The sequence below is a fragment of the Glycine max genome, chromosome 18, assembly GCF_000004515.6.
Source record: "Glycine max cultivar Williams 82 chromosome 18, Glycine_max_v4.0, whole genome shotgun sequence".
In the NCBI taxonomy this organism is placed as follows: Eukaryota; Viridiplantae; Streptophyta; class Magnoliopsida; order Fabales; family Fabaceae; genus Glycine; species Glycine max.
This window is the reverse complement of record NC_038254.2, coordinates 10,797,383-10,825,205: the sequence shown is the minus strand read 5'-3', so window position 1 is coordinate 10,825,205 and position 27,823 is coordinate 10,797,383. Positions and strand designations below refer to the sequence as shown.

Genomic DNA, 27,823 nt, shown 5'->3' with positions numbered 1-27,823 from the left:
GAGTCATGTTTAGTCTTGAAGACCCTCTTACAACCCTTTGGTAATTCTACAAGGTCCTAAACACCATTATGTTCCATGGAATCTATCTCTTCTTTTATGGCATTTAACCACTTCTCAGAACTATCACAACTTACAACTTGTGAAAACAAAACTGGATCATTATCATTAATGCTTAAGTTTGTTTCTGTTTCATGTAGGTATACCATATAATCATTCGAAATAGCTGGTCTCCTTTTCTCTTTAAGACCTTATTAATGCTACTTCTTGTGGTTCCTCCATAATAGCTTCATTATGCATCATGGGTTCTTTATTGTGTTGCTCCTCTTCATTAATTTTGTAGCAATAACTGAAGAAGCAATCACCTTACTGTTAGAGGCACAAGCTAAAAGGACTTACACTCTAACTTCTTTAATTTCCATTTCTCGTGGAATTGTACTCCCACTGATTTCATCATTTCCAATGAACCTTGCATTTCCAGTTTTGAAAATTCTCCTACTATGATTAGAACAATAAAACATATATCCTTTTAACTTTTCTGGATAACCAATGAAATATCCACTGATTGTTCTTGCATCCAATTTTCTTTCTTGCGGATTATAAATCGTTATTTCTGTCTGGCAACCCCAAACATGCAGGTACCTTATACTAGATATCCTATTTGTCCACAGTTCAAAAGGTGTTTTTGGAACTGCCTTACTAGGAACCCTGTTCAACAAATACATGTCAGTTTTCAAGGCATACATCCACAAAGATACGGGTAAAGTCTAATTGATTAACATACTCCTAACCATATACATTAAAGTTCTATTACACCTTTCTGATACACCATTTTGTTGTGGTGTACTGGGAATTGTGTATTGCACACAAATGCACGTTTTTGAACAAGCTTACCAAATGGACTTGGGTGTTGCCCAGTTTCATCATATCTTCCATAATACTTATCACCTCTATAATATCTAATAATTTTCACATTTATGTCTAATTGCCATTTTACTTCATTGTAGTAAATTTCTAAGGCATCGATTGCCTAAGAAATCTCGGGCAGTAAGTAGACATAACCGTAACGTGAATAATCATCAATAATGGTGATAAAATATCATTCATTTCCGAAAGAACTAACATCAAAAGGTTCACAAATATCAGTATGCACAATTTCAAGAAGTTGAGTGCTTCTTGTAGCTCCTTTCTTTGTATGTTTTGCTTGTTTTCCCTTAATACAACCCACACAAATATTTAGATCCGTAAAATCTAGATAAGGAAGAATTTCATTCTTTATTAATCTTTCCATCATTTCTCTAGAAATGTGACCTAAACGTTTATGCCACAAGAAAGCAGATCGTTCATTCACTAAACTATGTTTAGTGCCAACATTATGATGCAGAGTCAAAACAGTTTTAGCATACAAACTGTCTAATTTCAATTTATATAAACCATCATAAAGGATACCAGTACCAATGAGATGATTATGCTTAAATAAATACAAACATTCATTACCAAAATTAAAAGAGTATGCAGTAACATCAAGTTTAGATAATGAAACTAAATTCCTAGATAAACTAGGTACATAAGGAGTTTCCAATAAATCTAAACGATGTCCAGTGTCGAGTTTTAAACAATAAGTCTCAACTTTTTCCACTGGAGCTTTCACTTCATTCCCCATGAAAAATGAACTTCTCATTTGGGCTTATGGTTTGAATTGTAAGGAATCTCTGCATAATGTTAGAAACATGAGTCATACGTCCAGAATTAATTCATCATGTATCATGGGAAACTACAATTAAGTTTGATTCAAAATATACATGAGCATTAAGCTCACCATTCTTTTCGAACCAAGACTTACACTTTAGGCAATCCTTTTGGAAATGTCTTAATTTCACAAAATTGACAATTATTTCCCTTTGATACCTTTCTTCTGGATTTGCAAAGAGTTGTCATTGTTCTTTAATGACCCTTTGCCTTTATCATGCTTCTTCATAAATTTCTTTTCAAGCTCATTGATTCCCTTGGTGGCTAACATAATGGACTAAGTGACTTCCTTGATTCTTAAGCCTCGTTTTTTTTTTCTGAACTAACATACTGTGCAATTCATGCACATTCCATTTATCTTTCATGGTATTATAGTTCATTTAGAATAGGCCAAACTCAGAGATAATGAGTTTAGAATAAACTGAACAAGAAAATTCTCATTCACATTATATTCCCAAGGTCTTAAGTCTTGCTACAATATTTGTCATCTCAATGACATGTTCATACATAGTACGTGAACCATCAAATTTCATGGTGGTCAATGTACTCATTAATGTCCCAGCAACAGACTTATCAGCTGTTTCAAGAAAATTCTCATTCACAGCCATTATATTCCCAAGGTCTTAAGTCTTGCTGCAATATTTGTCATCTCAATGACATGTTCATATATAGTACGTGAACCATCAAACTTCATGGTGGTCAATGTACTCATTAATGTCCCAGCAACAGACTTATCAACTGTTTGAGAATACTCTCCCACTAATCCCATAAACTTTTTAGCACTTTCGATTTTAGGGAGTTGTCTTAATACTATCTACAACAATCATTCTCATCAACATTAGGTTGAGTCTGTTAGATCTTTCTCAAGTTTTATAATGAACTTTCTCTTCATTGCTACTAACATCAATAATAGTAACAAACTTCTCTTCAAACATAGCAAGATCATGATCCAAAACACCGAGGTGAAATTGAACTTGCTCATTTCAGTCAGAGAAGTTAAGCCCATTAAAATTGGCTTAGATGATACATAAGAATCCAATGAATTCAAAACATGTATTACATAATAAAATTCACATAAGTGTTTTGAGACATAAAATACATGTCATACATATGATTCATTCAGACAACAGTCAATGTATATTGATGTTCTCCTTTGGGTGATACATCAACACACAACATACAAACATAATGATGCTAATAAATTTTAACATTATTTGGCAATTAAATATGCACCAATTAGTAGTATCTATTTCCTTTGGGCATATAAATAAAACTAATGATACACACAAATCGCCTACAATTATATTCATTAATTATAAGAACAACTAATCAACCTTTGGGCGATCCATAAATGCCTTATAACAATGAATTTCAATTACCCATAAACCAATAACCATATAATTTAGCATCCATTATTCTATGAGTAATCAAAATAATCATTAATTTTAGAATTAAATAACCTTACAAATTTGGCCACTTTGGTGACTAACAAATTCAACATATATTTAATTCCAACCAAGTATAATTGAAATAATAATTAATTTGAAATTAAATAACCTTACAAATTTGACCACTTTGGTGACTAACAAATTCAACATACATTTAATTCCAACCAATTATATATGGCCTGCACATACTTATTGATATTAACAATTCATAGCCATTCTATTAATTTCATTTCAGGCCATAAAATAATATTTGCATTTATTTATATTTTTGCATTCAAACACGTTCAGGCAAATATGTAACATATACATATATTTACTGCTATCAATAATTGTAAAACATTCACATTAATTTAATTACAGAACATAAATTTTCAATCCTTTAATCACGTTCAACAATAATTTTTTGAAAAAAAAAGGTCAAGTGGGATTGGAAATAGTAAACATAAGGTTGCAAATAGCAATTTCCAAAATTTCATATTCAGCTCTTCAAAATTGAAATTAAATCTTTACGTTTAGGCACACTTCCTTTCTTTCATCATTAGAAGTAAAAAATTTCTCCAAATTTAATTTATACATGCCGTGCAACTTTCTCTTCCATAATCATAAGTTTTCAAATAATTTTTCTCCAAAAATTGGTATTCAACAATAATAAAAATATTGCCAATAAAACAATACATGCAGCAGAAAATAAAATTCCTAAATTTCATAATTAGGATTTATGCATAATTGAGAGAAATTGAATTATCCCTAAATTTCATAATTAGGGTTCATACATAATTGAAAGAAATTAAATTATCCCTAAATTTCATAATTAGGGTTCATGTATAATTGAGAGAAAATATTGGAGAATCATAAATTTCATAACACATGCTCTGATACCACATGTAAAAAATTCTTAAGGGGTTTCCTAGACTATCAATGATAGGAAACAACAGGATCTTGAAACCTATGGTTCTCACAAACAATCAATAAACAACAATAGATAATGATGTGTACCTTTCTCCATAGGAAAACTTGTATCTTTCTTCATAGGAACTTCTCTTCAGTGCACTTTGATATCCTTGAAAGAGGAGAGAAATAAGATTTCACTTCCTTAGACCTTTCTTTTCTGCCTCTCTCCGTTCGTGATGGCTATGGGTGAGAGAGAACACTTTCTGGTCAGGAAGGGGACCTTATTTCACGTTAGTGGGTATTAAACTCCTTTTATAACCACTACTCCCATCAAGTAGCAGTTAATTTTAGAAACTTCTCCTATTAAGCCTAATTACAATTTAGCCCTTAATCATTAATTATTTACTTATTAGTCCCTACATGAGTCACGTGCCTCTCACATGAAACATTAATTCTTACATATCACCCAGTGAGAATCCTACATACAGGCAAGAACTGCATTTTTTTTTCTTTATGCTTAGCATTTGAGGTGATAATTGACGAAGGAATCTTTGGCCCATAATTTTCGGCCTAGATCTTATTCCTGGAAGGTCACTTTAGGACACAATTATTGTGCAGTTTTAGGAGTTGTGGGGATTGGTCTACCACCTTGTAACATCGAAAGATTGATTAGTAGTGTGGCCAATTGATTCTTTGGTTTCTTTGGCATAATTTGAAACAGGTGGTGCACAATGAATCAATGATCCCAGAACAAGTAAGCTTCCTCCTTGCCATGCTTTCAACAATGCTAATTAATGCCTGTTCTTTTACTTTCAACTTGCATTTCTAGAGGTTCTACAGGTTATTAACAGCCTATAAGCAAACTACATGTAGATGCTGTCATAGATATAGTAGTCTGGTTGATGTTAAGTTGCCTTTCTATCATAACAATGAAATTCAAATTCCAGAAAAGAAGATTGTTGAATAGCCACTACTAATTTGTGTGTTGGCAAGAAATTAAGAACTGCTTTTAGTATATACTAGAAAAATACTGAAAATATGACAAAAAAAATACAATTCCATACTAGAATGCAAAAATGAGAAAAAATTATCTATTACAACCTGTTGTGATCTGCAACATATACCTTGTCAACTCTAAAAAAATGACAAAATCTATTAACTGTTTGAGTGCATATTTTTACAGAATATAAGTGATGTTGATCGCAGGAGGGCATTATATCTTAAAAAATTGTTCACTCAAAGAAACTTAAAAAGAACTTTGACACCACAATTCCAACAGGGCTCTCGAAAAGATGAGATGGTGCAGGCCAACTGGCATATTGCTGGAAGATTATTTTGTGCCCATAGGTCTTTAGAGATCATGGCTTCACTGTACATATAATTCAAGAAAGCAGGCTTCAGTGAATAGTTAACTGAGAATTGTAATAAAATTAAGGACAAAAATGTAACACCTGGAAAGTACTCAAAGACATTACATATATTAAAATTTCAGCCACAAAATAGAATTTATGCTTCATAAGTAAATGCATTTCAAATTTCCTTATAAATGCAAAAATAGGAAATTTGTTATAATTGAAACTTCATTTTCATAATTTGTTATAAAATGTAGCATCTGGATTTAGTGCCTCTGGATGAATCCTAGAGTATGAAGCGACAATATACGCATTTTGTGAATGTACAAAAGATTAGGCAATGATTTGTGTCATATAACTGGCATCTGAAAAAAGGCTTACTTTGGCTTTGAATTATTATTTGGGGCATAATGGTTTCAGATGCCATCTTCTTGTTCCTCCATCTCCTCAAGAATAACATATTTGGCTGCAGAATCTCTTGAATGCTCTGCCACATCACTGCCATCAGCATGGCCCTTCTGAAGCTTAAGGTATCTGAATTTTTTTCAAAAAGTTAACCAACACACTTTAATGACTAGCATTAAATTGATAGGAAATATTACTATGTCTGAGAGAAACACCAGTTTGGCTTTGGTAAACAAGATAGCATGCGTACAGGATTTACATAGTAGCATGTTGTAATTTGAGCTCGTAAGTTACATTAGATCGAAAAACTTGTAGTTCCATTGTTTTACTTATTAACTTAGGCATATAAAAAGAGGTTTAATTATTTTTTTTTAAGTTTCTCTGATAAAGAAATATAGAAGAGTATGAAGAAGTTTGACCCAAGTTTTTTCTTGAACTAATAAAGAAACAAAAGGTAATAAATAAAAGAAACCATCTTATTTATTTTTTCAATTAAAGTTGAAATATAAATTAAAATATCTGACATATGTAATAAAAAGAAAATACAAAGATTCCCTTAAAAGCCATTAGCAAGCAAATCATGCAAAGACATAAATGACGACCCTAGTGCTCAGCATATGATGACTTACTTGTACCAATTAAACAAGCTGACACCAACCATAATAGTTAATAGGCCAAATCCTTTCAACCAAGTGAATTGATCATGAAAGTACAATACCGCAACCTACACAAAAACAACATAAAACCAGAATATTAAGTTCAAATAGATGTACAACCAGCAAACCAAGATGTCAGAAAAAATTAATATATATATGCGTGTGTGCGCTCATTCATTCATTCAATAAAAAGCATTATAAGAGTAGAATAATACATATCTATTACATAATACGAATAATGCACATCTATATGAGCTGATGTTGGAACTCAAGAATTGGTTATAGCTCAAGTTAAAATAACATGTCAAACTCCACTGCAGTAGAGAATTGGCAAATTACCCTAACTCAATAATAAAGAAAGTTAAATACAACAATCGACTGAAGTGTAAAAAAAATGACAGCTCTAATTAATTTTTTGAAATATCACAGCTGGACCCTAACATCAGGATCAAACCAAAATAAGAAATTTCTTTGTTTTAAGGTTTCTAGGTCTGTATGCTCCTTAAGTAATTTCTGTCTTATATGCACATCACATGTAACAAACATATCAATAAAAGAGATAAATTTGTAAATTTGTTTTTCCTATAACTACCAGTTCCATGAATGCTAATACCTTTTTTTTCTCCTTTTTTCATAAAATGAATGTTAATGTTTTGCCTAGCAAGGATCATAGTAAAGAAAATATCTTTGGCAAATGAAAGCATACAACAGCAACAGCAAAAGCCTTATCCGACTAGGTGAAGTGAGCTTGGTAAATGAAAAACTATATGCTGCAGAAATGTAGTCCTGATACAATTACACCACAGAAGGGGAACTAGGTAATCTAGAAATATTTGATTGAATAATAAAATGCGCAGAATCGATAACCATATCAACAAATGGAAATCATCCCAAAACATAATTGATACCAATATGGTGACAGCCTCCTTAACAACCCCAGCTATTGTAACTGTGACAGCACTAGTTACTGAGACCAGAACATATTCTGTTAGTACCTGCAAGAAGATAAAGATCCAAATGTTGGTATGAAGAAAGATTGAAGTTAAATAATATGACTGTAAACAAAAGCCTGTTCAGGACAAGTCCAACAATAACTAACAAGTATAAAAACGTTAAATTCCTCCTTGAGTGTTGGGAGGCTGTTAGGAACCAAGAAATGAAATGAGAAAGAAAATAAAAAAATTTATTGAATAGGATGAGAAAAACAGAAAATAGGAGAGGAAATTCTCCTCCAAGGATTTCCCCTTCACAAAAGATTTCTCCTTCTTTCACAAAGAGCTAATGCTAAATCTACAAATCATAAGATCCCCCTCTCTCCTATCCTTCTTCCCCTATTTATATCTAATAACCCCTCTAACTAACTTACTAACTCATTAGTAGTCCCACCTTCCAAATTGCTCTGTTTTTCTGCTCGATCATTAATGCCTTCTTGACCATGATTGATAAAGTGGTGGGTTCGTAGAGTTTGATTTCTGCCCCAATGTCTTCCTTCAATCCGTTCACAAAAATGTCCTTTAAATGTTCTTCACCAACATTCTGCAGCATTTCTGCAAACCTTTCGAATTGCTCAACGTACTCTTCCACTGTTTCTTCTTGTTTAAGTGCAAGGAGGGCGGCAAAAGGGTTGAGAGTGGCTGAAGTTTGGAATCTTTCAAGAATGGCAACTTTGAAATCTTCCCATCCAATAACAGAATTGCAAGTTTCTCACCATTGGAACCAAGATAGCACCTTTCCATCTAGCGCCACCATAACTGCTTGAATTTTCTCTTCTTCCAGTATATCTCTCGTTTGAAAAAAGTGTTCCAATCTATTTATCCAACTATAAGCATTAGATTCCCCATCATATCATTCTGTTTTTCCTTCACCGTTGTGGTTTTGGATGTCTCTTCTTTATTGACGGAACCTTTGGGTGTGCCATCATCTGAATGCTTGTACAAATTTTCCATCAAGGCTTCTAGGCGCGCAAAACGTGTTTTAAGTTGTTGTTGTTCTGCATCTCGGTTTTGTCGGTCCTCCATTAGCATCTCCAAAATTCTCTCCATTGTGTCTGGATTTTAAGAATTAGATCGAGTTGTCACCATTGTTGGCAACAAGCACCGGATCGGTGCTCTGATACCAAATTGATAAGAACAGATAAAAAATGGAATAGATTTGAAAAGATGAAATAGAAATTTTTATAGATAATTTGAGATATTTTATTACACAGGTTTTCGAGAGCCTGTCTCTCCACAATTCAGATTCTTCCTAATTCCAGAGTGTCTTTCCCATTCTGGTTTACTTCTATTTATATTACATCTAATGGACACAATTATTCTGAATGGCTGTGACTGTTTCCAAGGGTCATGCCCCCTTGATTCGCATCTCTTGACCTTGCAACCCTGGGGTGGATCATAACGGTTGGTTGTGACTGTTCCCAAGGGTCATGTCCCCTTGATTCACATCTCTTGACCTTGCATCCCTAGGGCGGATCATAATGGTTGGTTGTGACTGTTCACAAGGGTCATGTCCCCTTGATTCCCATCTTCTGACCTTGCACCTTTTGGGTGGGTCGTAACTGTTGGGTGGTTTGCACCCCTTGGGTGTTGTGCGCCCTGCTGCTGGTGGTCCATGGTTATTGCTTCTCTTGCTCGCTGTTTGTGGGTGTACACCTTGGTGATGTGTGGCTTATGCTTATGCTTATCAACACCCTTCCTAAAAATCAACCTTGTCCTCAAGGTTGGAATTTGAAAACTGGAATTTCACACTGAAACTTCCTCAAGTTTTCTCCGATTGCTGGAAGACAACTGCACCCCTTGTAACTTAACTGGGAACGACCCACTGCCCCTGCAAGCAAACTGAGGTCCAGCAGCTTCAGTGGTGGGAGGGACAAGGGCGGACACCATATAACTTTAATCACCATGACTGACTCAGTACATTCCTTCTGCCTTAGCTCCACTGCTGAGCTGTCAGCCATAGATGCAACAAAGTTTAATGCTAAAGGCTGACACAGCAAGTTGAAATTCCATGATTCCAATGCCATTGATGTTCCAACCACCTTCATGATCGAATTTGGGTCCAAGAGTGATTTATGTTTCATCATAACAATCTTTTTATGGAAACTTGAAAAGAATGAGGCTCAGTTGTATCACCAGCTTCAACTTCCTTTTTGATCAAACCTGTTATTGGGTTATCAAGAAACTCGTCTTCGCAGCCCACATTCGTCACTCTATTTTCCTTGTGCTTCTCCCTCTTTATCGATGGATCAACTTCTTCCTCCATAACCTTTTCAATCTTTATTTCTCTTGCTAATTTTGCTTCATCACTTTTGGTTTCTTCTCCACCACAAAGGGTGTGGTTCTTGATTACGGAACCTTATTTATTTCTGTTTTCTGATTTCAAGAACTGTAATGGATCACTGTCACACTCAAAACTATTACCCTTTAAATTAGTTCCCCCTTCTATGCTTCTATTAAAGCTGGAAAGTTTCACCTTTCTTGTCCAAGAACTAGCCTTTGCTTCACTGCATTCTGACTCACTTCCCTCCATGCTATTTTTGTCTTGTTAAGAGGCATGAGAATCAACTTCTTCATTCAATATCTTGCGCAGCATGTGTTTCAGCTCTGAAATGTTGGTCCTTTCTTTCAAGAACTCTGTGGAAGTCTCCCTTTTTTTCATGTGGGTTTCCGTCTCAATTTGTTCTTCTTTCTTCATGATACTTAATCTTTTTTTGTGTGGGTTACCATAGTGATCTCCGGATCTTTTCATCAAAGCTGTGGAAAATGACTCCCAATCTGAATCTGGGTTCTTTTGGCCCCAAATGTAGAACCAACGCATCGCAACACCCTCCATGCTCATGAATGCATATTGCAGCTTATGGAATGAAGGAATTTCTTGTACCTCAGAATTTTTCAGCCCCAACAATCCAACCAATTGGATCTGTCCCCATGAACGCTGGCAGCTCCACCTTCTTAGACCAAATGTGCATTTCCTCCATCTCTAACATTGGCTCTCCCTTGAAGATCCGGCAGATTGGACCAATCGTTAGAAACCAAGAATTGAAATGAGAAAGAAAAGAAAGAATTTCATTGAATAGGATGACAAGAATAGAAAATAGGAGAAAAAACTCTCCTCCAAGGGTTTCCTCCTCACAAAGGATTTCTCCTTTCATAAAGAGCTAATGCTCAATCTACAAATGATAAGATCCCCCTCTCTCCTATCCTTCTTCCCCTATTTATATCTAATAAACCCTTCTAACTAACTAACTAACTCATTAGTAGTCTAACTATATTAACTAACTCTCCCTTCTCCTTATATCCTAACAAAGGCCTGGAAAGAGAGTTAAAAGAACATACATACATCTTAAAGGGAATCTACAGTCTTACCATAAAAAAGGCAAGTGTGCCACCAAGAAGCATCAGCAAGCAACTTCGAGTAATATGCAATGAATTATCAAAGTACTTGTTTTCTCGGAATTCATCCCATGGATCTAATGCAAGAGAAAGAAGGGCAGTTGCTGCTGCCATTACTGGACTTACATAACTCATCAGGACAAGTGGATTTTTCAGACCTGAAATCATTTGAAAAGCATATATTCTTTTTATTAAAATATAACAGCACTTGCAAAATTCTAGTTGGAAAGGAAACTTGGGCCCACAAAAAAAAAGATCAATGCTAGATGGAGTGAGAATTTAGAAAGCAGGAAACACTAGTCTGGACTGGAATATGCCAATATAAAAAGTTAGCCTCACTAAGTCTTCAAATAAATAATCACACTCTATATTTTAGAACTTCATGGCCCACATCAAGTACTATGAGTGCCCTGTGCTCTCTTGATCTGATTTTGGTCTTTCCCTTTTATTCTTGATTTGGGGGATGTAAGGAGGATTCCTGATCCTCCTGTATCAGTCTTCCCTTTTATTGAATTCTTTTATCAAAGGATATACATCAATTTCTTGAATATTCAAATCAACAGTTCCATATGTTATTTTCTATTTATTAACTACATGTATTAATTTCTTCTGGAGCTTCATATTCAATAACCCTGCACGTAAATGTAAGTTTCCAGAATTGAAAAATATATTGATTGCAATGTAATTCAACTTTGAAGTTTATTAAGGTAAGTTGATCAATCCGGTCTAAAGGGTAGTAGCTTAAAATATATTTGCAAGACTAAGCGAGGACTCTATGCAAAGAAAAAATAAATACTAGGCATAATGTGCCATTTTCTGAACCTGATATTTTACACTATTCGGTAATAGAAATGAATGAGTATTCAGAAAGGGCAGAAAGAATACATAGTCAATAAAAAATTCATAAACTGGTGGAAATTAATGTCAGATTTATGAATTGATGGACGAAAACCAACAATAAATAAGTTTAAAAACATCAAATAATTCTAATTAACTGAAATTGTTCACCCCCAAAATATCATATAATTTAACAAGATTAATATTTTCAACAAATTATTGACATGAAGTTATGCAGGGCACATACCGTAGGCTTCTTTCTTTCAATTTGGTTTTCAGTTCAACACGAATGGCAAGAATGTAAATCAGGTTCCAACCCAACAAAATGAAGTAATGTATCAGAATGTATGGTTAACAGAAGCAGTAAAAATAAGAGCGTGAATGTGTTTGTGTGTGTCCGTGTTTTGTGTACATAGACATGTAGCTATCAAATATACACAGAAATGAAAATGCAAATACATTACAATACCTGCAAAAGGATCTGAGTCATACACCAACGAAACCCAGACATAACAGCAGCAAGCATAACAAGTACAAATCCCCAGAAGTCAAACTCTGTCTCTTTTGCAACTGCAGTACACCAAAATAAAATTAAAGCTAGAAGGTTTGAATTCTATATGTCGTATAAATTCCTAATTTGATAAGTCTTGGTTGAACATTAAAGATAAAGATTCATTTGGAGGGGGGGGAGGGGGGGGGGGGGATGCTAACAGTAACAAAAATATAAATTGAGAACCTTTCAACTCATAATTTTTTTTATCACTGTTCCAAAACATTACTGGAAAAAACCAATACTTTCAACTTTTAAGTGATAGAGAATTCCAACAAAAATATGAAGTAAAATCTTTCACACCAAAAATTCAGAAATATATTGAATGAGCCAAGCATAGATGGAAACATCCATGATACGGATCCTGCTTATTCTTGGAAGGTGCCCTTGCTCTATACTTAATCATTGAGCTCGTAGGAAGCCAAACTGGCTTAGGTGCTCTGTATTCTTGAGTGAAAATAAATGCATAATGAAATAGCAGATATGATGGGTGCCAGAAATGTAAGAAAGAAAACACAGACAGAGGTTCTTCAATGGATCTCTTTCCTCCCAAATCTTACCACTCAATTATTTCTCCACCTCTAAATCATCTCATCGTTTCTTTTGTGTACCCCCCTTCCACCTCCCATGAAAGAATGTACTCTATATCTAAATACCACCTCCCTGCTCATGTGTACACTCTGTACAGGCAGTTACTTTGGAGCCACCCGTCCTACCTAATATCCTTACCCAGTTCATTCTGGCTCTCTTGAGCTTTTAATCCAATATCCTTCCCTTTATCTCTTAACACTTTAATAATAGGAGGAAATTTTTCATATAACTACCGTAGAAGTGAAGGAAGATATAATACCTGTTAATAATATGCCAACTGAAATGATTAAGATGATGCCTGATAGTTTAACACTTGGTGTCTCCAACCTTCCAACCAAAAAGAGACATAACCAAACATGCAATCATTTGAGGGGAAAAAAAAAGAGATAGCAGCACAAAAAATATAACAAAAATTAGAAAATACAGAAATCTTAATTGAAATAACTGTTAGCATGACAATTCTTAAAATATTTCCACCTGCTTACAGAACAAATAACTATTGCCGAATGTAATGATTAGTGATTACAATACCTAATGTCTTCCAGGTTATGCAAGACTTCAAAATCAAAAGAGTGTTTTCATTAAAGCAAAACACCTTGATAGGAAAGGAACCATGGCCCAACATGATACTACTGTGGACGTTAATGAAAGGCCCAAGAGGAAGATTATTCCACCAAAGCATCTAGAAGACTAGGTCTGAGGAAGCCTTAACCAATTCTGTTATGAGGGGTGCTGTGTTGGCACTATAGTATTGGCTGGCTTAGATTTTAGGAATATTATTGTTGGCACATTGTCTGCCATTTGCATTCTGTTATTTTACTGTCAGCATCTGTGTATGCGATATATATTAAAATGTACGCATTATGAAGAAGGCAGGAAAATATTATCCCAAATTCTATTCTTTTATTCTTGGGAGGTCCCTAGTCCTCAAATTCTAGGAATTGTTACTGTGATCCTAAAAGCTTTGGTGCTTTCATTGAGCTCAATGGCTGATCTACTCATTCCAAATCCAATATGGACCACATCGAAGAGGCCATCACTAAACTCACCTCAAATCAACTCACCCTCACCGCCATTCAAAACACCATGAACACCAAAATTGACGAACTCCTTCAAAAAATAGCCCAACTAGAAACCAGTCAACACTCCCCTACCTCTTCCACTGCAAACCAATGTTCTATCCCCTCCTCTCCCAACCCTCATCGCATGAAATTGGAGGTGCCCCGATTTGACGGTACTAACCCTTTGGGTTGGATCTTTAAGATTCACCCAATTTTTTGAATATCACACCACCCCTGACCACGAACGCTTTACCATCGTTTCTTTTTATATGGAGGGTCCTGCTTTGGCTTGGTTCCAATGGATGACCCGCAATGGTCAAATTGCATCATGGTCCGGCCTCCTCCAAGTGTTGGAAGCTCGCTTTGCTTTGTCATAGTACGAGGATCCGACAGGGGCTTTGTTCAAACTTACGCAGAGCGAATCCGTCAATGATTATCTTTTTGAGTTTGAAACCCTTGCCAACCGCATCATTGGTTTACCTTCTCCCTTCCTATTGAGCTACTTTGTTTTTGGATTATCTCCCGAGATTCATCGTGAAGTACAGGCATTACAACCCTTGTCATTGATTCAGGCGGCAACTCTTGCTCGACTCCAGGAGGAAAAGTTCAATGACAATCGTCATGCGCTCCGCGGTAAACGTCCGTCCTTATCGTTACCCATACTTCCAGAAGCAAGAAATCGAAAATCAAGTTGATTGTAAAACGGGATTATTCGCCCAAGCACAAGCCCCTTCTCATTTCCTGCTCTCCTGGTCAAGAAAAAAGATGGTACTTGGAGATTTTGTGTGGATTACCGCACTCTCAACGCGATTACGGTAAAGGACCATTTCCCGATTCCCACGGTGGATGAATTGTTGGATGAGCTCAGCGGCGCTTGTTGGTTTTTGAAATTGGATCTCTTACAGGGGTACTATCAGATTTTAATGAAGGACAAAGATGTGAGCAAAACAGCGTTCCGGACACACCAGGGTCACTACAAATTTTGAATCATACCTTTTGGCCTGTGTAATGCACCATCCTCCTTCCAAGCAACTATGAACAGTACATTCAAACCTTACTTGCGTAAATTTATTATTGTCTTTTTTGATGATATATTGATTTATAGAAGACCTTTAAGGAACACTTGTTCCATCTAGAAAGAGCATTTCAGGTGTTACTTGAAGGCAAGTTCTTCCTCAAACTGTCCAAGTGTTCCTTTGCTTAGCGCCAGGTCGAATATTTGGGATATCTTGTTTCTGAACATGGGGTTGAACCGGTTCAAGCAATACAACAGTGGCTTGCTCCCCATTCCCTTAAAGCTCTACGGTGTTTCTTGGGTTTGATGGGCTTCTATTGGCTCTTCATCAAAGGCTATGCCACCGTTGTGACACCTTTGACACAACTTCTGACGAAAGACCAATTCGGGTGGTCCTATGACATGCAACGAGCTTTTGATGCCTTGAAGGACGCAGTGAGTAAGGCTTCGGTCCTGCTTCTCCCAAACTTCTTTGTTGTTTGTCTTAGAAACACATGCATGGGGGTAGGAATAGGAGCAATATTATCTCAGCAAGGCCATCCCATTGCATTTTTTAGTAAACCATTTTGTCCAAAACTCCTCCACGCCTCTACATATGTCCGAGAGTTTTTGCCATTACTGCTGCTGTTAAAAAATGGCGCAAGTATCTTCTAGGGCATCACTTCACCATTTTCAAATCATCGTAGCCTCAAGGAATTAATGTCTCAGGTCGTGCAAACCCCGGAGCAGCAGATGTACTTGGCTAGATTGATTGGGTATGACTACTCAATCTAATATCGTTCTGGCAAATCTAATTTAGTTGCAGATGCGCTATCTCGAATTCCTAAGACTCCTACTGCAAAGTTACTCATGCTGTCTATGCCCAGTTTCACATTTTTGCAAGAGCTCAAACGAGAATTGTATTATAATGCTGATTTTATCTCATTCCAGGAAGCTATTCAGCATGATCCCGCTGCTCACCCTGATTTCACCGTTACTCAAGAGCTGATTCTTCAGAAAGGAAGTATTTGGTTGCCAAAAGGGCTTCCTTTCATCAAGATATTGTTGGATAAATTTCACAAAATTCCCACAGGAGGACATGGGTACCACAAAGACACTAGCACATTTGGGGGAAAATTTCACATGGCCAGGAATCAGAGAAGATGTCCAGCAATTTGTGGCAGCTTGCCTTGATTGTCTGCACACTAAGTATGAAACACAGAAGACTGCTGGATTACTATGCCCACTGCCCATTCCTTCTAGCCCTTGGGAAGACCTGTCCTTGGATTTCATTGTGGGCTTACCTGCCTACCATGGACATACTACCATATTGGTAGTTGTGGATCGCTTTTCCAAAGGAATTCATTCAGGCATGCTGCAGCCCCATTACACTGCCCATAAGGTTGCTCTCCTTTTCATGGATATTGTTGGTAAAATTCATGGTATGCCACGCAGCCTAGTTTCAGACCGTGACCCATTATTTATCAGTCATTTTTGGCAAGACTTGTTCAAAATAAGTGGGACCAAGTTATGCATGAGTTCAGCATATCATCCCCTATCTGATGGGCAGACAGAAGTGCTGAATCGTGTTGTAGAGCAATATTTGCGGACATTTGTGCATAATAAACCATCTTCTTGGGGAAAGTTTTTAATATGGTCTGAGTGGTCTTACAACACATCCAGGCATTCTGACACTGGCACTTCTCCTTTTGAAATTACCTTTGGCAAGAAACCCCCAAGCATTCCACAGTATCTTGTTGGTGCCTCTACGATTGAAGCGGTTGATGACTTCTTGGCCAGCAGAGATGCTGTGTTCACTAGTTTGAAAAAGAAACTTATGAAAGCTCAGGAAAGTATGAAGCAATTTGCAGATACTCATAGAAGGGAGGTGAATTTTCAGGTCGGGGATTGGGTTATGGTCAAACTACGACCCCACAAACAAATATCAACTACTGATGCACCTTACTCCAAGCTTGCCAAGTGTTTTTATGGTTCATTTCAAATATTGGAGCAAATTGGCAAAGTGGCTTACAAACTCCAATTACCGGAAGGGTCTCGAATTCATTCTGTTTTTCACAGCTCCGTTCTCAAACCATTCCACAAATTGTCTGAAGATTCGATTTCCCCTGTGGCATTACTTGAAACAGAAGTTGACAACCAACCTGTGATCACACCTCTTGCTATTATTAATACTCGTTGAGATCACTCTACTGCTGAACCCCGCTTGATGGTACTGGTTCAATGGACAGGCCTGTCCCCTGATGATACCTCATGGGAAGATTGGGCTAGTTTGAAAGCTGATTATCACCTTGAGGACAAGGTGTTTTTAGATGGCATAGGGGATGATAGGAAAGGAACCATGGCCTAACATGATATTACTGTGGATGTTAATGAAAGGTCCCAGAGGAAGATTATTCCACCAAAGCATCTAGAAGACTATGTCTGAGGAAGCCTTAACCAATTCCGTTATGAGGGGTGCTGTGTTGGCATTATAGTATTGGTTGGCTTAGATTTTAGGAATATTATTGTTGGTACATTGTCTGTCATTTGCATTCTGTTATTTTACTGTCAGCATCTGTGTATGCGATATATATTAAAATGTAAGCATTATGAAGAAGGCAGGAAAATATTATCCCAAATCATCTTCTTTTATTCTTGGGAGGTCCCCAGTCCTCGAATTCTAGGAATTGTTACTGTGATCCTAACACACCTACAAATTATCTTATTGATTTAGCTGCTTAAATTTTAGAATGTTTAACATTTATTTCCATAACCAGAGTGGTTACAAAGACAAAATGACAGGGAATGCACCTGAAAGCAAAAGCAAACAGAAGGAGAAAAATTGGAGCAGCAGATTTACACTGCAAGAGAAAAGGAAAGGTAAATAAGAAGAGGAATAGTTACTTCCACTAAAACGAGGGAAAAATGAAGAATCCAAATCATTGTACATGAAAAATAGGAGAAATGACAAACCATTGTAGCAAATGTGACAGAGATGAAAACTAGAGATGCATTGCTCAAGTTAACATCCATCGCAGTTCCAAAAGCAGTTGGTACAACTGTTAAAGGCAAAGTCCATCTGTGGCATTAGTTGATATAAAAGTTAATGTAATAAGTGGTGAGAAATCTGCAGAAAAAGCGTGCTTCAAGAAAAGAATAACAGAAAAAATGGAACATCCAATCATCTTGGGAGTTGTTAAATCATTTCATATCGCTAGCCAATTTGTGCATTTCAATGAAAAGAAAAGCAGATACTAAAATCAGCAAACAACAAGAATTGACTATTAGGCAATAATTCAAAACTGGAATATAGGTGAGTTTCCACTAGGGAATTACTAAAAAAGATCTTGTGGTGAATAATATCCCTCAGAATTTGGTTTTTAATCAAGCCAAATGTGAAGGTTATTGTAGAAGAAAGAATAACAGAAAAAACGGAACATTCAATCATCCTGGGAGTTGTTAAATCATTTCATATTGCTGGCCAATTTGTGCATTTCGATGAAAAAACAGATACTAAAATCAGCATATAACAAGAATTGATGATTAGGCAATTATTCAAAACTGGAACATAGGTGAGTTTCCACTAGGAAATTACTAAAAAAGATCTCATGGTGAATAATATCCCTCAGAATTTGGTTTTTATTCAAGCCAAATGTGAAGGTTAATGTTGTTTGCTGGAACATAGGTGAGCTTCCATATTGATAAACAGAAGTATGGGAGTAGTTCCACAAAACTAAAAGTCGGGTATTTTTCTGTCTGACAATAAGACCGTTGTATTAAAAGGTGTTGGAGATGTCAATAAGACCATTCATGTGTCTTCACCTAACTGAGAATGCTACAGCAAGAACTATTATAAAATTGAACCAGAATAAGTTGTCAGCGTTATTGACTATTAGGGATATGTTTGGATTTCCAACGGGAGGGTGAAAAAATATGTTTGAGTAAAATCAGTTTGGTTTGGGATCATGTTTGGTTACTCCTCAAAAGTATGTTTGAGAGTAAAAATTTTCCTGCAAACTCAGTTTTGGAAAAGCAAGACTTGGGATAATTTTAACTTTTAAGTTTGCAAACTTAAGCTTGACCCAAACTTGAGTTTGCAAATTTTAATCCAAACACACACTAGATAGATGAGTGTCACCACTCAGTCCTCTCCAACAACTGCCCTTGAATATGGCTTAATGCTGTCATGTTTGGTACAGAATAAAGATTCCACAGAATGAGAATGGAATAACGATGGAATGGAATGAAATGATCAACTGCTAATCTCCATTCTCCAGTTAGGAGGTTTTTTTGTTTGGTTGAGGGAATTAATGTGGCATAAATTAAAGTTCAACTAAATAACAAAAATGCCTCTCATAAGAAAATAAAAATATTTCACTTTCTCCCTTTAATCTTATAGGTATAAGATGAATGTATATTTTTTGGATTAATGTTCAAGTTTAATTTTTTTATAACTCGATGACAAAATATGAGGAAGTGCAAAAATTTTATTTGAGAGAAAAAAAATAAAACGTGTAAATTGTCATTTGAAATATTGGTACAATAAAGACTTCAAAATTTATCATATTTCCATTTTTTAAATATTTTAGTGATAACACACTATATTTATCATGGATTTAAGTGGGTTAAATATAACAGGTAAAGGTAATAGTTATCATTTTGTGAAATCGAAGATATGTAGTGAACAGAAAAATCAAATTTTATTATACAAGGCATAGAATCCCGATCCCACCTTGCTAGCGAGGAATGGGTTTTATTCCCCATTTCTGGTTCTAAGGAATGAGGCATGATATGGAATCTCCATTCTGTATTTCCATTTTCCTGACAAACATGGGTATTCCCCATCTCATGGAATGGGACAGCACCATTCAGATTTCTTCTTATAGTGATGCATAATTTGGGAAAAGATGTTTGAATACAGGACGAGGTAGAGATAGGATTATTGCAAAAGATACTTAGCAATATAAATAGCAACAGTGCTGTAGAAGTTCCAGTCTTCTAGATGAAACTAACAAAAAGAAAGGATTGATTTGCCAAATTTCAATATTTTTGTACTCGTCATGTAATTAACCAAGCAAAGGGTGATAAGTTGAGCTAATTTGTCTCGCCATGTAAACAGTCACTCAACCTACAAGCATGAGAGTGAAGTATGTTTGACTCAGTCTTTATTCCAAGCCACAAAAATATTACATGTCTGGCCAACAGTACTACTAGTATCTTGATATTTGAGTAGAAACACAATTCTTATTTTTAGAAGAATTATCACCACAAAGAATTACAAATTATTTTAAATCAAAACTAGCAGTGTAAATGCAACTGATGCCATTCTGCATTTACAATAGTCATTAAGCTATATGAAAAATTATTACCCAAAATTAAGAAATTACAGCATTGCACATCTAATCCACGTAATAAAGTAGTGGGCAGATTTAAAACCTATGATAGCAAGAATGAGACTGAGGAATTGAAAATTTACCTCTCAAAAAGTAATCCCCCCATGAAATGACAACATTAGTCTCAAATTTGTGAGACCAAAACCAGGTGATAAATTTTGATAACACAGCTTGCATTGTGAAGTGGATAGTATTCATTAAAAAGGGAGGTGGGAACTTTCCCATATGATCTCCCAATAGACTTTTATTATACCTGTTCAAACAGTTTAGAATAAGAAATATAAGGAAAAAAAGGATTTGCATCACAAACACTAAACAAGATAAATACACCAGCGAAGACAAACAGGGTAAACAAGGAACTTACAGGGTCAAAAATAGACTGGAAGTGTACCACATAAGTATCAAAAACAATGTCTTCAATATATTTGCTGCATGAATAGGATTCTGGAAGCTTTTTCCCAATGACCCATCACCTCCCACAGAAATGTAGGAATCAACACCTTTTGTTCCTCTTTCAGACTTATCCTCAATGTCAAAAGACACATACTTTTCGGATCCATTACCTCTCCGATGAACAGAATCATCATCCATGGTACCAATACCGTTCATTTGCATATTCCTCAGCTGAAACTTTTGGTGAAAGAATCTCTCTCTATCTAAAGATCTGCTCTGCAGCTCATTCTTTTCAGGAAACGGTAACTCAAAATCGGAGTCATCTTCTACACCAGCATCTTCATTACCTAATTGCTGATCCAAATGGATCCTTCCATCATCATCACACCAACGTGAAAATGAAAGTTCTCTACGAATGCCAGGACCTAGGCTTTCACTACCCACATCATCAATCACTGTGAACTCAACATTCTCAGAATCCAATTCACTCTGTACCATCTCCTATTGCATATCAAGCTATATCCATGTATATACTCTTCCATCCAGCTTATGTTTAATATCATCACTTGCCACCAAATCCAGCAACATAAGTAAACTTCGTCGCATAACACAGCTAGTGCATGGACCACTGATCAGGCACAGGACCTGCTTCTATAATTGAATCATCACGTGGGGACCAACCAATACTCAGTATGTAAAAACAGGTTATCTTTATATCAGTCCAAAAGAAGAACCAGCTCCAGAGCTCTTAGATAGCTACTCTATAGTTAGGGTTGGATTGAACTGAAGACAAGAACTTTGACTGTACAAGTACTACAAGTCAGAATTTCATAACAGATGGCTAAATCTACCCATAAATCATAATTAAATTCAAACAAAACGATATTACAATACAAACTGCTGAGAAAGCATAGAGGAAAACATAACAATTCTTCAAAATTTAGATTGAATTTGAAATTGATTCAAAATGCTACAAACCCCTCAACTACTTATAATCAAGGTAAGCCCCAAACTGCAATAATAATTAGAAATACTAAGAGAATTTAATCAAAACTATCCTTTTCAAGACAACAAAAAAAAAGGCAAATACAAAGTATGGGTTGTTCTGCACTGCCATTTTTCAACCGACCCAAAATCAGCTCATAGTCATCAACCATGAAGCTGAATAAAAAGATCATTACTTTGATAAAAGGTGAGGGAGATAAGCACCCATTTGAGCTAAATTTACCTCGTACAAGTCAAAAACGAAGAAACTCCATAAAAATGAAACCATTGAGATCAAACACGGGCTCTTGATCATACCCATCGTGAAAATTTGATTGTAAAATTAAATTTTAATTTTCAGGAAGCATGGGACAAACCTGGGGATGATTGATTGAGAAAGAGAGAAAGAAACAGATCTGAATTTGCACGCTTTGGATCTGAAGCTTGGTTTTGATGGAAAGGTGCGTTAGGCGTTTTGAGGAATTGGTTTGAAGATTATTGTCTTGCACCACAACAACAGAGAGTCACCAACCTCTTGTTAATGCCAATGATTATCGATTTTATTGCCCGCTAATTAAAAAGTAATCTTTTGATTTTGGGTTATTTATTCGGCACATAACTATCGTTTATATATATATATATATATATATATATATATGATATAGCTTTGCATCCAACTTTTCTTTTATTTGAAGTAAAAGCTTTGCATTCAATTTGGAGAAGTGGTTTGGACAACTCAGTCGGTGGAAGAGGTACAAAATTGGTTGACAAGATTTTCAGGTGTGTGTGTTTGACTGAGTGGCTGGGTGGATATACGGACTGGACTCAGGTCCTTGATCGGTGCGTTAAGTTCATGAATTTAGTAGATTTTATGTTAAAATTTACCTCTCTAAGTTAGGTTGTTATTATTATTTTGATATGGTTAAAATATTGGTATATTTTAATTCGATAGATTTTAACTTAAAAGTGAAATTTTTGTTTTTTAATTTTATACATTTTTTCACTTTTTTAAAATATTATTTTATAAAAAATATTCTTTTCAAATTAATATTTTGGTTCGTAGGCCAATTTATTTATATGTGAATTTTTATCGGCTGGATATGAATCTTAAAAAAAGGTTCATTTATTTTATAGACCGGACTTATTCGACCGCCTATAATGTGAGTTTCATTGGACATTTACTACCACTATTTTATTTTTTTATTTTAATTCTAGAAATCTATTTGATATTTTTTAATTTCAAAAATTATTATAGCATGGTCTAGTAATTTTAAAGATTAAAATAATAATTTGTTTTAGGATAACATTTATTTATGAGAGTCGATTATATTTAAATCAAATAAAATTAATGTAGACAACATAGTTTTTCCTCCAAATATTTAATACATTGCATATTTAAGATTGAGATTTAAGATCATTGATTGAATAGAAACAATCTTATACCAGTTAATATGAGTTTAGTGAATTTTTTTTAATCCTTATATTCTAAAATAAGTTATGTTTAAGGTATTTTTGTAAAGATGAAGAAAAATAATAAATATTTTAATGAGTAAAACAATTTTATTAATATATTTTTTGTTGATTGTTGAAAAATAGTAATAAATTATACTAATTACTAGATTTTATACCGTGCATTGCACGTGATTTTTTAAATTATATGTTCTTTTATATTTTATTTAATTATTTTTAGTTTTTTAAAAATATATTTCCATAAATAAAATTATCAATTGTCAAAATGTTTAGTAATATATTAAATATAATTATAATAAAGTTAAAGAAGATGGTTAATTAAAATTTTAATTAAACCTATTCAATCTTTAAAATGTTTTAGTAAGATAAATAAGATGTAAATTCAGATTAAGAAAAATCATCAAGAGAGACAATAAAATGATAAAATTCAATGGAGAGATGAAAGTAAATGATGATGAAATTCTTGAAGACAGAAACATAAGAAGGAGAATAGTGTCTAGTGGAATAGTTTTCATAAACAAAAATGGAACGTGCAAATAAAAAGTGGGAGTGATTACAATGAGAAAGTTAAGAAAATAAATCAAACTAATGAGAAATTTATAAGAGGAAGAGAGAAAGAATGAGTCAGTTGCTCATGGTTAATTTGTTTTGGTTTTAAAAATAATCTAAAACTGATTCTTATCTAAAACTTCTTTAAATCCAGTATTTTGTTTGAATTAATTTAAAATAAATTTGGAAAAGTTGTACATGATCCTGTTTTGGTTTAAAATGTGTAACTCCAGTCCTATCATGACCATTAATAATCGCTATTCATTATATAATTTTGAATGCTGGTATCCGTTTCCTTTAAATTAACTTCTATGATTTAAGTAATTAAATTAGGCTGTTTAAAATTTTTGTATAACTTGTGTAATAATATCATTATTCTACCTAATTTATCCTCCATAATCGTAAATCTAATTAAATTAAATTAAATTAATAGTTGTTATTAATTTAATATTTTAATCAAATCAAATCAATGTCTCACAATTCTGCAAGTCTCATTTAGATATAGGTGTGGTGCATTTTTCGTTTGCAAGTATACATATTTTTTCACAAATAAATTGACCTGTGGAGTTCAACATGTCTGGAAGCACAAGAGAAAGTTATTTTGTTGATATGGTTACCAGTATCCGATACTGGTTATTCGTAGCATTATTATACTCTCTTTATTCATTGCACGTTGGTTATTTGTCAGCATTGGTCTAACTTATTATGTATTTGTGCATTACTCTAAAATTATATTGGATCAAATCAATAATTATTGTCAAATTAATTAAAATATCAATCTAAAGATTCATATATGTTAAATTTCTTTAACATATATTGAATCAAATGAATGGTTATCGTCAAAATAAAATTTTAATATAATGGCTCACAATTGTGCAAGTCTCTTCCAATTTAGTATAAAAATTAAATAATAAATTATTGTATATGTCTATATCTATATATCTATATATATTATATTTGTATAACCTATTTTTGAATTAATTATATTCATAACTTAATTAATAATATATTAGATATAATGATAATTATTATTATTGTTAGTATTTTCTTAGAAATATAACATGAAATCTCTTGGAGTTTTAAGATTATAAAAAAATCTAATTTAATAGTTCTATAATGTTTAAGAAAATATTTTACCAAAAATTTATATTCAATCAAATCAATGATGTTGACAAATTAATAAAACATATCTAATAGTTCTAAAATGTTTAAGCATTAAAAAAAATGCATTGAATCAAATCAAACAGTCTAGTCAAATGAATAAAAAAAAAATCTAATGATTCTAAAATGTTCAAGATTTTTTTTAAAAAAAATGCATTTAATCAAATTAATGAGGGTTGTGAAATTAAAATATCCATCTAAAGACCCACAAATATTTAAGTATGCTAAACATTTATTGAATCAAATCAATGATTGTTGTCAAATTAGAATTTCAATCAATTAGTTGAAAAATGTTGAAGTATGTTAGACATTTATTAAATCAAAACAATGGTTGTAATGAAATTTAAATTTCAATCCAACTGTTTAAAAAAATTGAAGCTTCCTTTACATATAATATTCTTTTACCAAAAAATCAATTGAATCAAATCAATGGATGTTGACAAATTAATAAAACAAATCTAATGGTTCTAAAATATTTATGCATTTTTTTTTATAAATAATTACATTGAATCAAATCAATGGGTGTCGTCAAATGAATAAAAAAATCTAATGGTTCTAAAATGTTTGGAATTTTTATCAATGATTGTTGGCAAACTAAGAAAACAAAACTAATGGTTCTAAAATGTTCCAGGGTTGTTTATAAGAATAAAAATTTGTATTTAATGAAATCAATGGTTGTTGTGAAATTAAAATATCAATTTAACGACTCACAAATATTCAAGTATGCTAAATATTTATTGAATCAAATCAATGACTATTATCAAATTAGAATTTTGGTTAAATAGTTGACAAATGTTGAAGTATGCTAGACATTTATTGAATCAAATCAACGGTTGTGGTGAAATTTAAATCTCAATCCAATAGTTTAAAAATTTTCAAGCTTCCTTTACATAATTTTTTTTACCAAAAATTCAAATTGAATCAAAATCAATGGATGTTGGAAAATTAATAAAACAAATCCAATGGTTCTTGTTCAGTTTTGGAGATGGAGATCCAGTTCAGAGAAGATTGTTCCAAGACTCAGTTGTAAGAGCAAATTCTGACACAATGGAGCCAGGCGAATCCAACAGTGGTGTTATGGAGCCTATAAACACTTTGACGCTCAAGTCGATAAACATTTTAGATTGGGTAAGAGAATGAATTAGAGGTAGTTACATACCAACAATTCACGCCCTTTATACCATGCTTTAGGCAGGAAAATCAATTAGCCAACTGTCGCACGTGCCTTCCGGCTGTCATTGGTATAGGCACATGTTTTTGTCCTAAGATCATGGTATTACGTGTCCCTCCTTGATTCTTTGCCAAGAAGGTCAACACCATAGTTTGAGTATTGATAATTCTCAGCTCAACCTTCTCGGTTATTAGTGATTCGAGCCCAAATAATATTTTAAATTACTTATCGCTAGATTACTTCCAAAATATTTTCCCCCAAGTAGATTGCTTTTATTGTAGAAGTTGTCGACTTACAAGATTCAAACACTAGTTTACTCATTGCTAGATTACTGCCACAATAGTTTCCCTCAAGTCGGTTGCTTTTATTGTAGAAGTTGTCGACTTACAAGATTCAAAAGATTAAAAAACTAGTTTACTTGTCGCTAGATTACTGTTAGATCAGCAAGTTAACCAACCCTAGAATCAAGGAATGCCATACATATCTCAGTCTGTTATCAGTTTCAATTACGTTTGCTTTGAATTGTAGATAACATATCTGGTTGGTTGTTATTATATCAGGTTGTTACAAATCTAAACAGCTTTATCTCATGTGATCCTTATGTATAAATACACTCCCAAAGCAATAGAAAGAGTGTGCCATTATTGTTTCAATTCTCTACATGGTATCAGCTTTCTTAGCTTAACAGCACCTCGATCCTCCCTCGAATCAGCCGCCATGCCCACCACTAACCCCACCTCTTCCAAATCATCCCTCCTCCTTAATGCTTCCATCACTTTCAAATTGTGTCACCACCCTCCTCTCTCCTCACTGGTATCCAAGTCATGGGCCACCTTGACGAAACTATATCGTCTCAATCACCCACTATAGTCTAAGATGGATCTTCTACTCTCAATCCTCAATACACCAATTGGTTCACTATTGATCAATTGATCATTAATCTCCTTTTCTCAGCCATGACAGAGGCAGACAGTCTCTCTTTTGCCTCGTATGATACGGCTCGATCTCTATGGGTGGCAATTGAAGCACAATATGCAAACACGTCTCGCTCCCACGTTATGTCAATCAATAACCAACTGCAACGTTGCACAAAGGGAGACAAATCAATAACCGATTACCTATTCCCACAGTACCACCTCCATCCCCCGCACCTCGTCGTGTCACCAGATCAATGAATCAAATACAAAAACCTAACCCCAAATACCTTCTCACTACCAAACATCCTCTCCCTTCCTCCATTGAACCAACATGTGTTAGTCAGGCTCTCAAGTCTAGTGACTGGCGTGATGCTATGAGTAAGGAGTTTGATGCTCTAGTCCAACAAAGAACGTGGGACCTTGTACCTCGACCTCCAAATATCAATCTCATAGGATGCAAATGGGTCTATAGAGTTAAAAGAAAGGCCAATGGTGATATTGATCGATATAAGGCCAGACTAGTGGCCTAAGGCTTTCATCAACGACCTGGGTTGGACTTTACTCAGACTTTCAGTCCTGTTGTTAAACCAACGACGGTCAGATTGGTTCTCTCCTTAGCCCTGCGAAATAACTGGCCACTTCCTCAACTTGATGTGAACAACGCCGTCCTTCATGGTTCCTTAAGTGAGGAAGTCTACATGCAAACAGCCTCCAGGCTTTATCCATCCAGAAATGTCTTATCATGTTTGTTGTCTATGAAAGTCAATTTATGGCCTCAAGCAAGCACCACAGGCTTGGTTTCAGACCTTACGAAAGTTCCTTTGTGACTATGGGTTTGTTAATTCGAAATCTGACTCCTCTCTGTT

The 27,823-nt window shown here is 34.6% G+C and overlaps 1 protein-coding gene across 1 annotated transcript; it reads right to left on the bottom strand.

Moving 5' to 3' along the window:
• Positions 1–5,162: 5,162 nt before the first annotated feature.
• Positions 5,163–22,492, bottom strand: LOC100800750 (probable sugar phosphate/phosphate translocator At1g06470). The gene is made up of 13 exons (XM_003551850.5): positions 22,067–22,492; positions 20,677–21,507; positions 20,396–20,565; positions 17,893–17,978; positions 17,731–17,780; positions 13,124–13,191; positions 12,193–12,293; positions 11,971–11,983; positions 10,860–11,044; positions 7,407–7,493; positions 6,472–6,566; positions 5,819–5,971; positions 5,163–5,454 (listed from the first exon to the last, which is right to left on the bottom strand). Exons 2-12 carry the CDS (start codon positions 21,201–21,203, stop codon positions 5,854–5,856), a joined length of 1,500 nt encoding a protein of 499 aa, XP_003551898.1. The 5' UTR covers positions 21,204–21,507; positions 22,067–22,492; the 3' UTR covers positions 5,163–5,454; positions 5,819–5,853.
• Between the last annotated feature and the right edge of the window lie 5,331 nt (positions 22,493–27,823).